Source organism: Callithrix jacchus, chromosome 13 (genome assembly GCF_049354715.1).
Source record: "Callithrix jacchus isolate 240 chromosome 13, calJac240_pri, whole genome shotgun sequence".
NCBI lineage: Eukaryota > Metazoa > Chordata > Mammalia > Primates > Cebidae > Callithrix > Callithrix jacchus.
Window position 1 is genome coordinate 31710562 of NC_133514.1, and position 14297 is coordinate 31724858.

The 14297-nt window shown below is 48.1% G+C and overlaps 1 protein-coding gene across 6 annotated transcripts in view; it reads left to right on the forward strand.

Annotated features, from left to right (window-relative positions):
• RBPMS (RNA binding protein, mRNA processing factor) overlaps positions 1-13947 on the forward strand; it is a 190834-nt gene extending 176887 nt beyond the window's left edge. For 2 of the 6 annotated variants that reach the window (XR_013525602.1, XR_013525604.1), the window contains exons 7-9: positions 1102-1171; positions 8357-8460; positions 12386-12502. Coding sequence is in view for 2 of the 6 variants with exons in the window: in XM_035270235.3 (XP_035126126.1) it covers positions 1102-1171; positions 12386-12518 (203 nt within the window). In the remaining 4 variants the exon portion in view is untranslated. Of the gene's footprint in view, positions 1-1101; positions 1172-8356; positions 8461-12385 lie in introns of all 6 variants that reach the window. The other 4 variants (XM_035270236.3, XM_035270235.3, XR_008475925.2 and 1 more) reach the window with 3 other exon arrangements.
• Positions 13948-14297: the final 350 nt, after the last annotated feature.

The window sequence follows — 14297 nt, forward strand, 5'->3', positions numbered from 1 at the left end:
GATCATGGTCATTCAGAATACCCAGACCTAGTTGGCATCCCCACCTGTAAAATGAGGAGATGAGGCAGGAAGTTTCCATCAGTCCCTTCCGAGCCCTGCATCCTGCAGCGCTGCCTCCCAGACCCCCTGCATCTCCATTTCAGCTAGAATGGCTCTTGCTTGGTCATTACCCTTTGGAGATCTGAGTAGGTCCTCCTCTGCGGCCCTGCAGGAGGGCATCACCTTACCTGGCCCCACAGGCCTTACCTTCTCCACTCCCAGCAGTGCTTCTGAGCTGCTTACGGTGGTCATGGGGAGACCTTGCCTCTGTCAAAACTGACACGGCCAGTGAGGAATGCTGTTAAAGACAAAGCGCACTTGCCCTTTTGGGTTTTTTGCCTTTCGTTTTCATGTTTTCCTTGGCATAGGACCCGGAATATATTGCCAGGTGGACAGTGTTGCTCAGTCCACCTGTGTTTGGGGCTAGCCTTCCACTTTGGAAAGCTAATGGAACAGACAGGGCTGCTGGTCCTACCTGGGAAGCTCCTTGCTAAAAGCTGCAGGCCCATCTCAGCAGAGTGAGCAGAGGGCCTGGGGTACAGGCACCCTCAGTGCCAAGAAGCCAGAACCCTTTTCCTAGAAGAACAAGAACAGAATCACAGTGAAGTCCTAGCCAGGCCACTGGCATGGGTGGGCTCCTTAACTGCTCCTTCCTTATCACAGCAGATATGTTTCTACACTCTGCTTAGAAAGCCATTAGACAGGCTTTCACCAGTCTAGTCCTGGGAAAAGGAAATCGCTGGGCTGGATCTTAACCTCAAAATAGCTGTTAACCTTTAAAAGGAAGATGAGAGCAGAGGAGTTGGTGGTCCCTCGGGCGTGTCTCGAGGTGGGTGCTTTCCTCAGAGAGCTTGCCCATGTGTTCATAAGGGTGTGTGGAACATCTCTCAAGACACTGCTCTGATGCTTTTCAGCCCTGTGAGGAAGAGGTCCTCACAGGCTAGTGTGAGTGGGTACCATGTTGCAACAGTGGGGAAGTGGTAGGCAAGCGGGACCTTCCGTGAGAATGGGGATGTGTTGGAGAGCCCTGGCTCACGGCCTTCTCCCCACATGTCTTTTCAGATGCGCTGGCTCCCTCCCTCCGAGGCTACTTCTCAGGGCTGGAAGTCCCGTCAGTTCTGCTGAATACTATGTAAGTACTCGGTTTCCTATGAGTATGCAAAGCCCTTACCACACTTGTGTACATGGTGTCTGCGCCGTGAACACAGCTCAGGCACCTCCTTTGGCTGTCCAACTTTGTTAAACTCATTTGAAGAACTACATGGCACTGCGTCTTTCTGAGAAGTTTTCACCTGGGCATGCGTTCCACTCTGAGTCTAACTTACAAAACCAGTACCTGGCCTCCCACTATAAGCAGTCAGTGCTAGTTTCTGTAGAGCAGCTGTCAGAAAATTTTATTACGTAATTGTAGTTCACCTGCTGCCAGCATTAAACCAAAACCTTAAGTTACAGGACTAGTGATCCACTGACTTACACAGTAGTTTATTATGCGAGTCTTCTTACGGGAGGTTTATTAGAATGAGTTTCCCTGCATACATCATATCCAAAGTCCTAATCTTTATAAAAGACCTCATTTTTCCACTGAAGGCAGAGTGCACAGATCCAGCAGGCTTTCCTTTAAGGTCTTCATCATGAAGGAAACAATATTGTAAATTGGCATTTTAGGCCTAACTTTGCTTCAGAGAACTACCAAATGAAGTTTTTCCTATAAACATAGAATTTCTACAAAATACCAAATGCCTTCTGTAATTCAGAAATTCTGAATTTCTATTAAGTACAAGGCACTGTTCTTCTGAGCTCTAATTTGGTATGTAAATTTGGAGAGTCTACTTAGTTTTTAGACTGTTATAGTTCCACCATCAGCCTTCTCTTGGTTTGCATGGTTCCTTCTCAAAATAGGAAGAAAAATGAGAAGAGGGAGGGCCTGATCCTCATCCTGTTAGAAATGCTAAAGAGATCATGGCAAACCTATGCACCTAATTCCACCGTAGTGTTATGGGCCCTTCCTTGGAGACTTGTTAAGATAAAAATACTTCCAAACAAAATGAATATTCCTTTTCTTTTTCCATCATTAATACTGAGTCCATCTGCTTTTATTAGATCATTTGAGGCCATTTAGACAGACTCCTCTGGAGAGGCATTCTGTAGAAAGAACAGGCCCCTGGTCAACTTAGATTCCACTTACATGGAGAAATGTTTCAGACCTCTCACAAGAAAACGATTGAAGAAATGGTAGACACTAGAGCTGGCCTCGTGCAGGTCAGTGCCCTGTCAGTGAGGAAGAAAGAGAGCATTGAATATGATTTTTAAACAGTGCTGGGTTTATTCAACACAGGTAAGCCGCCCTGTTGACCTGAAGTCTCGGTTGGTGGGTCAGGTCACTTTCAAGATGTGGGAGGACTTCTGCGTTGAACTTCATTTTCGAAGTTCTCATCACGCAGGAGGCCAGCCCTTTTGGATGATCTCCGGTCCGAGGTCAGAAGACCCCCCTTCTGTGTTGGCAAAGGAGAGGCCTCTCCAGACAGGAGAGTAATGAGCATGAGCGTGTCAGAAGCCCACAGACTAGTCTCTGAGCAGCCAGTCATAGCCCAGCCACATTCACGGCTCTTCCTCTGACAGCAGGGATAGGAAAGTTGAGAGAATGCTCCGCGCTTTAGGACATCAGCATCAGTAAGTTAAAACTGTATATACTCTTCCTCTAACCCAACATATTTCATGTTTTAACCCAATTATTTCATATTTGAGTGTGGCCAAATAATAATAGTCCTCTGGGGTGATCACAGGTGATGTACACAGATCCTTCCAGGGTCAGACAGTGAAACAAATTTCTTTACCCAAAGATTCTCAGAGCCTTTATTACCATATGAACATCATGAATATTTAAGAGGAAGGGGCATTTCTCAAGCTTATTTAGGTCAGATCATCCTTTTTTCACAAACTCTTTAAGTGACTAATGCTTCATGTTTGGGGAAACCATATCCTAACCTCTTAGCCAGAAATGAAACCAGAGGCTCCCATATATAGAGATCCTTGGCTGAGTATTCATCTGTGATGATATCTAGAAACCCAGACAGTGTAGCTTCTTCAGCTGCTTTAGTTTGTCCTTCATTCTGAATTACGTCTCACGTGCACACACGTGTGTGAGGACCGTTTTTAAGTGGTACTGTTAGGAAATGGCAATTGTATTTTAAATGTCCTTTCGTAGTTAACAATTCATAATACAGAAAATGTTCTTTTAAAATACTTAATATTTTGTGAATTCTAAAAGTTTGCTTTTTAAGAGAGTTTTTTGTTTTGTTTTGTTTTGTTCCAGGGAATACCATTGTTAAGCTATATAAGACCATATTTGAGATATAGTCTAGGGTCTATTAAGTCCAGAATTTCGTTAAGTCATGTTCCGTCCTCATGTACCCATAATGAACTTTTAAGCACAGATCCTAAAGCCATACTCATGTGGTTGCATAGGAACCTCTGTCCGTTACCATGGTGCCGCCGGCCCAGCACTGCCTTACGACTCCAGACAGCACTGTTGACACGGACCCTGCTGTGGGTACCTCCTTCTTCCGTGACAGTGTGTTTAGCTCTCCACTCTCACAGGCTGGTAGGGTGTTCAGCTGGAGGTGTCTAGGATGAGGAAACCAGAAATTCCAAAACCTACGAGAGACGGCATGGCTTGAAACATTGCCCTGGCCCTCAGCGTAAACTGACAGTTGAGGAAGTTCACACACCAAGCACATCTGAGACCCAAGAGTCAGCAGAGACAGAGCAGCCTCCAGATAGTGGAGAGGGAGCTGAAGGAGCAGGGGTGTCAGGCCACTTCTATCAGAGCCAGATGCTCTAGGAAAGTCAGTCGCAGTGAGAGAAGACCTTCCACTTGGCAGTTTCATTTGGTAGAGAAGCTGGCAAAGGATGCTGGCCTAGGACCTAAGGAAGGGCTCTTTTTTTCCCCGTTAAGAATGTACGTAAGCTCCAGAGAAGACATCCATTGTGAAGCAGTTGGGTGGGTTTCAGTTACAGAGACCCTGAGTTTTGTTTTTATCTGCTCACCTAATTTTTTTCCAAATCATTTCTCACAGAGCCTTCAGCAGGAGCTCTGAAGGCAGCAACGGCTACCAAGAAGGATCAGCAATTGCTGTCCTTTGGAAGTACGGCTTATAAAAACCCTTTAAGGTCTGAATAAGAATATGTAATGGGCCAGGTGCAGTGGCTCATGCCTGTAATCCCAGCACTTTGGGAAGCTGAGACAGGTGGATCACTTGAGGCCAGCAGTTTGAGACCAGCCCAGTCAACATGGTGAAACACCATTGCTACTAAAAATACAAAAATTAGCTGGGCGTGGTGGCAGGTGCCTATAATCTTCACGTACTAGGGAGGCTGAGGCAGGAGAATCGCTTGAATATGGGAGGCGGAGGTTGCAGTGAGCCAAGATCGTTCCACTAAACCCTGGTCCAGGCAACAGAGCAATACTGTGTCTACAGAAAAAAGAAAAGAATATGTAATGTCTCCTGTGGATGAATCATTTATGATGAGCTGAGCTTGGGCCATGGGCCAGACTCCAATCTTGGAGCCTGTCGGGATCAGGTAGGGAAGGAGTATGGATAATGGCTGCCATTATTCCTGCACATGGGAAGCCTAGTCTCCCAGCCCATCTAAAGTTAGACCAGCTCAGTGCGGCTGTTACTTCTGCTCATTCTAGTGTCTTGAACCAAGTCCTTTCCAAGACAGCCTATAATCCAAGCTGTGTAATTTTAGGCAAGTGCAAATTAGAATTGGAAACAATGGTGCTGATGAGCTAATATAAACATTTTAAACCAAAACAACTCTGTCAAAAAGGCCAAATGAAAGTCACATACCACTCATTGGCAGAGGCTCACATGGCTCTCTCCATTCGGTGGAGAGGGCTTTCTTCCCCAACATGGAAAGAACAGATCTGAAAATGAGCAGGAGTGACGCTGTCCTTCCAAATCCTGAATGAGGTCCTCCAAGGCATTTTCATTTATCTTCTTGGACTTCTTAGTGCTAAAGAGAAATCGGTGACTAGAAATATAAATAAGTACTTTATCTCCAGACAAACATTTGTTGTATCTGCTGTGTGCAAGATAGATGAACATAAAAAACAGGCCTGTGCCCCTCAGGTGCTTAAGTTCTAATGGCAGAGAACTGTGGACACATATAGGAGAGGGGAGTTACTGCTCATGAGCCTGCAGGATCAGCCTGCTATGAGAGCCACAGCTGAGGGCATGTACAGGGCGTGTACACGCTGTTGCCGGGGCATAGGCAAGACCACGAGGAGAGGGGTAGTCACAGGAACAGGGTGTTCCTGGCGTTTTAATTTGCTCAGCCTCTTACTGACGGATGGTGTCGAGTCTGGCCCAGGCTGTGTCTACATCACTAGAGTTTTGCTGATGGTCTAGCCATGTGCCAGAGCGCCTAGAGTATAGAATCACGATTGAAAATTGTCAGTTTCCCAGATACACTGAGAACAGGAGAACACGAGCAACACTGCTGTCAGTCCTTGCATGCAGTGAGAGTTAGGCAGCTTTCCTTGATGGATGTTAAGGGAAAGTAGAGTTGAACTGTTTGTGAAAGGGAAGAACCAGTATTTAGAAGCCAGGTGGAGTGTAGGGGGAGGTCTTCTTTCAGGATGTTTGAAATTTTCCTGGCCATGGACTGGGACCAGAGCCCAGAAATTACAAGCACATACAGTTACAGCGCCCCCGCCCCACCCCAAATTGGAGAAGGAAATGGCAAGAGAAAACACTGCAGAATTTGGAGCAATTTCTGTTATGGGTGGAACGGCCTCACCTGTCTTTGGCTAGAGCTTGGAGTCATCCTCAGGGGAGCCCCAGGCGCTGGTGCCCAGGCAAAGCTTAGAGCTTAACAAGGAGGAATGGCCCAGACAGCCGTGGTGGCTCCTGCTGTCACCCTAATTTTAGAAGAGAGCCACGTGTCCATGTCACACTATCACAGTGCAATGCACCCAGCAACCAGTATGAGGCTGTGAGGTCTGCACATCGCACCTAAGACTACACAAATGCCATAACTGTCCATCATATCTAAGGCTAATGCAGTGAGCGGCCACAGCATCTCTGGGAGGAGATGGGTAATATGTAATCAAATAGACATAACAGTTTAGGTGGCGATAGTGTTGAGGGAATAAATGAGGCCAGGTAAGCAGCTCAGCGCTGTGGTGGGGCAGTGCTTCTGGTGCCTTCTGCTTCAAGGTAGCAGAGCAGTCAGGGTCCACCCGAGAAGATAACACTCAGCAAAGACCTAGAAAGAACCAGCTTCATTCGGGGTTTCTTTTTCAGAACACACTCCACTGTAGTGAGGGTTAGAAAATATTTAACTCTGTAATCTTAATTAAATGGACAGGAAGTGCAGCAGGCTTGGCTCTCATGCGGCACTAAGGAATTGCTGGGAGAGCACACAGGACCCTCCTCAGAGACCTTTCTCCATTTTCCCAGTGAGGAGACACGAGCCTGGTTCTGTGATTCCTTCCAGTTCTGGGGTCTGTTATGGTTCCCGTTTGAACTCTAAAGGTAGGGTCTGAAGACCCTCCACCCTGCCAGTCCTGTGGATGCGGTGGGTGCCCCCTCCAGCCACCACTGTGTCTACCACATCACAAGCACTTACCGCACTCCTCTGCAAACCACGTGACAACCAAATGCGGAGAAGGCTGCAGCCCACCCCCCACCTGCTCCTGTCCATTGTCTGTTTTCTGTGGGTCTGGCTGGAGTCCTTGGAGACTCCTGAGCATGTACACCGACACAGCTGCCTGACTGCTCCCTGGAAGTTCAGAGAGGGAGTCATGTGTTCAGACCAGGCCATGGGGTCCTGCGACTCCTGAGAGCAATTCCTGGCAGGACTCTGGCTCTTGTCACTGCCCTCAGGTAACCCGCAGGTACAGACAACTGTTGTTGAGGTCTCAGAAGCAGCTTGGTGATAAAACCCTGTGCTCCTGGAGACATAGATGAGAGGGAGGGTCCCAGGATCCCAGTATTCATATCAGTGCTGAGTTGCACTGGTTAGCTTAAGCCCAGAGGTTTCTTATCCTAAAAATGCAGCCTCCCGGGAAGTGCAACCGGCTCTGCAGCCCTGGGTGACTTGCGCTCTCCCTCCTGTGTGCAGGGGGCCTGGAGAGGTTGGGTGAGCCGATAGGTTTTGTGTGCAGAGATGATTATTTTTCTGTTCTCAATTACCCAACTTTTGCTAAAAAAAAAAAAAACTAGAATCACATCTAATGTTGTATAGTGAAATTCTGGGGAAAATATTTTCTTCCTTAAATCTGAGAAGACAGATGTCCTAGGAAGTTAGTCCTTCCTAAGGCTCACCCTTGATTCCAGAGTTGGATTTCAGCACAGCAGTCCTGCTCCCTGTGGAGTCCTGGTGGGGCCACTCAAAGGTGCCAGCTGAGCCAGTGCCATCCTTCTGGGGAACTTGGACAGTCCACAGCAGTACGTTATGCACTCTAGTTCTCAAAACCTTGCATGCTGGACATGGCCTGTTTGCAGGAAGGGAGATCTGAGAAACGCTAGTAGGAAGTAGGACCGCTGGTGTCCACATGCACGGAATTGGGCTTTCTTCCCTGGCAGTGGAATCTTTGCTGTAACCAGCTGTGTCGGGGGCAGCCATGCCTGCGGGAGGAATATTAGGAACAAATTCTTTGCTGGGTCTTTATACCTTCATATTTCAAAATTCTCAGACCCTAGGGACTACTAGCCAGATACATTCACAAGTGGGCATCCTTTGGTTTTTGTTTTCCAGGAGGTGCCTGGAGGAAAGTTTAGTCCTTAGTGCCTGTGACAGACAGGGTTTTCCTATGGCCTTGGGCTGACCAAAGCTGCTACTTCGAAGCAACTCCTGGAGGCACTTGTTTCTGGATCTTGCTCTGGGTGGGGCCTCAGGTCCCATGCCTTTGCACTGTGGGGCTTTTGGATGGTCCTCGGGGTCTAGGCCACAGCCTTTGGGATGTGGTACAGGGTTGTCCTTGCTGGGCCCACAGCCTCCTAGCGCCCTCATGAAGAGTTCATATGCTTTTATTCAAATGCTCATTCTCCCTAGTCCCCAGGAGCCTCCCCTGACATGCTCCACCAAGTCCTCAGTGCGTTTTCCTGGCTGAGAGCTTTTCATGTGGCATATGTAAGGCCATTCTGCAGTGGCATCTCATCCTCCACTCAACAGCAGAAGCCTTTGGTCTCTCCCGTCATTGCCTGTTTCGGCTCTCTGCCTTAGAACAGGCCAGTCTTCAAGACCCAGGCAGCCCCACAGGGGGTCACTGTGCACTATTAATGGGTGATCTCTCTCTGCATCCCAGGTCCCAGGTGTGTGATGGCGGCTGCAATCTGTCTTGTGGGTATTAATGCAATCTTCAGTGGTGGCTACTGTTCTCTAGCTGTTCTGCAAAACTGGAGCGTACTGGTAAGTCAGTCAGGGTTGAATAAGCACCCGGGCAGCATGGCCTGGGCAGGGCACTGTGTTGTTGGCTAGTGTGGTCACGTGGGAACTGCAGGCCTCTGGGGGTGGGGCCAGATTCCAGATGCTGGTGCCCTCCCTCCCTCCGGAGTTCTTGAACATCTGCTCTAGCACGGCCTGCCTAGGGAAGGTCATCCCAGGACAGCAACTGATAGGTTTCTAAAATGTATCACCCTAGTATTTGGTGCTCACATGTCCTCCTTAGGTAAGGCTGGCACCATGAACTTCTGGCTCCAGCAGCACCTGGAGGGAGGGACTCCACCTAAGGAAATGTTACAGAAATGAAGCTCTTCCCTTGAAGCATCTTAGCCTTTTTTAGGGGGCAGGGGACGGAATTAATGATTTTGTTGGGATGTATATATTCCCCATCTTATTAATCCAGTTATACTGAGTATAATCAGCCATTTCTTGATGACCTGGGGACCTAGGATAATTACCCTTGGGCATGACTGAATCATAGGATTCTCAGTGCATTTCTCCAGACTGTGGGCCATTTAGTAGGTAGTGGTTGTAGTGATCTGTCTTTTCAATCAGTATCACCTGTCACTCCTCAATTTGTTTAGCATCTAGCAGGAAGTGAAGTTTTAAAAAAAAATCCTCATGTAGCATCCCCAGAGGTGACCTTCCTGCCACTGGGTCTCTGGAAAGCCTGGCTTAGAACAGCAGGAACACCAGGGGTGAGCTGACGGCAGTTTGTCTCAGCCTAAATAAAGCAGCAGACCGCATCCTTCTGAGAGGCCTATAGAAAAAAATTGAGTCCGAGAGGAACAAGATTCCTGCTACGGACAGGGAACCAAGCAGTTCTGGCCAAGGAGATGGGATGGCATTTGAGGGGCTTAAGTCACTCTATGCTCTGACGGTCCTCAGTGCCATCCCACGAGCGTGCATTAGGTGTGTGTCATGTGTAGCAGCCTTCCCACAGGACCCTGCACTTTGGGCATTTTCCCTCAGTGCCTGTTTCTTGGGGCAGCCGGGTCTATCCCACCAGGCCCACAACCTACTGTGTGAGCTTTTCCTTCTGTCATAGCTCTTCATAGTCATCACTCAAACTTTTTTAAAAGACATGATTTTGTTCTTCCTCCTGGGGATATTTCAAAACCAATTAAGCTGCTTAGACTTTTTTTCCCCACTTATGCAGTTTTTGAATGCTAGTTAGACATCATGATTTTTAAATGCAGCAAGTCAACCAAAGTGTCAACAGTGCACGGAGAGGGGCGATTTCCTGGCAGGTAACAGAAGGGCCTAGTAACGGGGGACAGAAAGGAGGAGGGCAGGTCTCGGTTGTTGTCCTGGGGTCACCTGAGGAGGGTCAGGTTGCAGATGTCCCAGATGGGCCTGAGAAAGCAGCAGCCAGCGCGTAGGGGAGACATGGTGTTCTCAACACCAGCTGTGCTGAGGTAGGGCTCACCATTTCTTGGGGCTGTCCCTAGGTTTCAGGGGCGAGTTTGGAGGCGGCTTTTCTCTTCCCCAATCTGAGGTCAGACACTGCTTATGTGACCTACCCTTGGAGGACAGAGATGGGCCACTTTTCATCAGCCCCTGGGGCTGGAGTGGAGTTACAAACTGTGGAAGACTGTGCCGCTAGAGACCATGAACTTTTTCAGTGATATGTCTGAAAATGGCTGTTACAAATTAATATCAGTACCTGATTTTTTGAAGATGAATGACATAGTCGGCTGCTTCCAGGAAGGTCCCAAAAGGAGAACCTGCTCCTAATCAGAGCCTCATGTGTTCCCAGCCCCAACCCCACCATCCCTCCGCGGGGCTGTGTTCCCGGATGTCTTTGGATTGTGTTTAAAATGTCCTTGTTAAGACATTCCAAGGTTTGAACTCCGCTCCTAGCTAAACCTCTTCCTTGTTTACAGGGACTGAAATAGCCATGTTTTGACCTTCTGTTCAGTCTGGGATCATCTGTGGTAGTGATTACATTCCTTTCCCATGCAAGGATTCCATTTACACAGCAGTTATGGAAGGCCCAGAAAACTAGACTTCCTCCCGCCCATGTTCCTTCTCCCTTCAGATCAGCCCTCCTAGGCGGCCATTCCTCCTGCTCAGGGGCTGAGGCGTGGGGAAGTCGCATGCGTTACTGCCCAGGAAAGCTGGAGGTGCCACATCCCTCTCACTGGGGCCGCGGCTGCCCATGGAGGGCTCAGGGTGCCCCTGGACTGGTGTGCAGAACCCAAAGTGGGTCCCCGTCCCTAGTCTCCTGCTCTCAGGCCAGACATCATCCACACTGGGGCCCATGTCTCAGTGACAACGTGCCACAAATGACCCATCACTTCTGTTTCGTGTGCCCTCCACTCTTAAGTGTGTGAATGGAAGGTTTGCATTGGGCCCCTGCAAGTGACTGGTGTCGGGGTTTAAGGAGGAAGAGATGGTCTCAGAGAGGCAAATAACAATGCAGGATTATGCCTGTGGAAGTCACAGTGGCCTGGTCAGTGAGAACCCCTGCTAGGAGCTCAGAGGAAGCCCTCAGGCCAAGAGAGATCGGGAGCAGCCAAGCTTTTCAGGGCCCTGAAATGTGTTAGGCATTTGGCATCTGGGAAGCCACTGGGAAGATGCAGAGGTAGAGAGTGATTGATTTAGGAATGTTGTCTTTCTGCCTGAAGCAAAGTGGACAAGGAGTTGAGGTAGAAGCGCATATCTGCAGAGGTGGCCCTAAGATGGTGACAGCGGAGTGGAACAGATAAGCCAAGAGGACAGGGCTGGGTCGGGGGCAGCGGTGTAAGGGACAGACGGACAGGGGCACGTCTAGGTTTGGCTGCCTTGAGGGCTCTGTACGGTAAACATCCTTAAATGGATGTACTAGGACTAATGTCATTATTTGCCACAACCTGAAAGGACAGGCAAGGATTAGTCCCCTCTCACAGAAAAGGTGGCGGCGTGGGGTTGGTGGTGGAGAGGGGTCCAGGGCCCTGCTGTGGAAAGCTCTGCCGCCGGTCTGAAGACCTGCAGGCCGTTACTACTGCTGACCACTCGTACTCCTGTCCAAAAACGAAGTGAAAAAGGTATACTGGGTCACAGGTCAGATCCAACTTGGACAGATTTGGTTTGTTTGGGAACATTTACAGGCTCATCCCATACACTGTTTCAGTGGTCGCCTAAATATTCTCAACTGCTCAACGCATTTTCCCAAATCTAACTTGGGACATTTAGATAGGTTGTCAGTAATGCTTTTTTTTTTTTTTTTTTTTGAGACGGAGTTTCACTATTGTTACCCAGGCCGGAGTGCAATGGCACGATCTCTGCTCACCGCAACCTCTGCCTTCTGGGTTCAAGCAATTCTCCTGCCTCAGCCTCCCGAGTAGCATTACAGGCACACGCCATCATGCCCAGCTAATTATTGTATTTTTACTAGAGACGGGGTTTCACCTTGTTGGCCAGGATGGTCTCGATCTTTTGACCTCGTGATCCCCCTGCCTCGGCCTCCTAAAATGCTGGGCTTACAGGCGTGAGCCACTGCGCCCAGCCGATCTGTTTTTCTTTATAGCCTCTTTCCGCACACAAATAAGCATCTCCCTACACACAAATTCTAGTGTGTGATGAGCTGATTGCCTTCTATATACACATGTTCTACAACTTCTCAAATGTGTGTGACATGTTGGTGAGAGGGCAAGAAAAGGAAAATGAGTGACAGAATAATACAGAAGAAGCTGAGTTTTTAAAAAAAACCTGTGGGCCAGGATGGGGCTCTGTGAGTGGGGGTAAAGGACCAGACCCATGTGTCTAATCAAGGCGAGACCACTGACACACGTACATGTGTGTGGGCAGTAAATCTTTTCTACACACACGTCCGCACCGTGCCATCTAAGCCATCACAACTAGGGAGGGTTGACACCTGCTCACCTCATATGTTTTCTTTCTGTTTCAGGCTTGAAAAAACCTTGCCCAGTTTTGATCCCTGCAAGACTTTGCCACAGCCTCTATCACACATCTGTTTTTCTCAAAGAAAAAATATAATAAAAATGTTTTACTCTTTTACACTGTATAATTGTAAGAAATAGTGTGTTATTTGTGAATGCATGGTCTGACATTTCTGTACAGTTTGGAGATATTTTCAAACGAAACGTAAGAGAAGTCAACAATAAAACCAAGAAAAGTGAGTATTTTTATACCAAACATTTTAAGTGTGCTGGGATGGACGATCTTACACTGGGTTGGATCACTGTTTTGTGCTCGACTTTTGAATGCTTGTAATTAAAAATATCTATTTTTTTCCTCTAAAGTAAGCTGCATGTTTGAGGCATGTTTCCAAATATTAACCAGAATTTCCTGTATTGTGACTATATAGAAATTGTGCCTACCCAGAGTCCAGGGTAAATTAGCATGGTGTAGCTGTTAGAACTGTTACCTGCAGTATTAGGTCTAGAATCCCAGTTCCATTAAGACAATCAACCGGAAGCCCCCAGGAGCTTCTACCAATGGCTTATTCATAACTGGGCAAAGAAAACATTGGTAAGAACTGCTCAGTGTGCCCTTAGAAAGCCGTGGCAGCTCCAGCTGTGACTATAAACTGTGTGCCGAGTGTTGTATTTTTGCAGTCCTACGTTTCCTTTGTAACTGCACGCTCCCGTGTGTAACTCACCTTGCACAAGCCAGCCCCGCAGCCCTGCTCCCCCTGTGGAAGTGCAGGGCTCTCCTCACGGGTAAGGGACAACCCTGGTTTGGGAGGCCAGCCCTGGCCCATGAGGGGCTGGCTGTGCCCAACCCATTTGGCTGCAGCAGGCAGCTCATGTCTCTATGTCTCCAAAGTGATTTTTGCAAAACATTAGCTGAATCGAGCTGGTGTGTTCCCAACTCTTCACGGCACGGAGCCAAACGGACCACATACCATGAGCTCCCGAATGTCGTGTGCTATGAGGATGCCTGCCACACCACACAGAGATGGAAGCATTGGGCACTAGAACCAGTTCTACTCAGACTTCATCAAAGTCAGTCTTGTGTTGTCAGTTGACACATCTCCAGAGTTTGTGACAGCTCAACCTCTCCCCTCGTACAAGAGCCATCTGTAAAACCAGTGACCTAAATTCAGCGGCCAAACACAATCACAGGCTTTCCTACTGATCTGCTCAGCGTCTGTGGAAAATTTCAATGTGATGATTACCTGGTTGGTTTGTGTTCTGCTGTTTTCCATTAAAAATAAAGATGTCAAGAAGCTTTTAAAGGTCACCACAAAAAACCAGCAAGACTCTAGGAGTGAGGGGCCCCCTCTTACCATAAATAAGGGGAAAGGGCAGTTAGCACGGGGACTTGTGACAGAGCCACTTTGGTATTCAAGGACCTGCTTATGCCCAGTGCCACTTGGCTCTTGGTGAGATGCCTGTACTCCTCTCTAAGGAAAACAGCCACTTCGACACAGTCTATTATGCTTTTATAACTGTTTAAAGGTACTTTTCTATGGTCATTTTTAAAAAATAAAGTGCTTATTCCAGCTGTCGTATCATTGACAAATTCTTTTTCAGCAAGACCAACTATGTGTATCCCACACTGCAGACAACAGACCAGCAGATTTTGTTGCCATTTTCAGGCTTTGGCAGAGCTAGGCACTGGCCATTGAGCTTAGGCACAAAGAGATTAAAGAAGGAAGCAGACACTGGGGAGAGCCAGAGAATCAGCCTGCAAAGGCACGACCACAGCAGCTGGTGACCAACCAATGACACCAGAGGCAGACGGACCTCAAAGGAGTCTGACTCAGCTTGACTTAAGCGTATCTTACACCAGACATGGTGGCTCCCAACTGTAACTCCAACACTGGAAAGCTGAGGCAGGAGGCTTGCTTGATC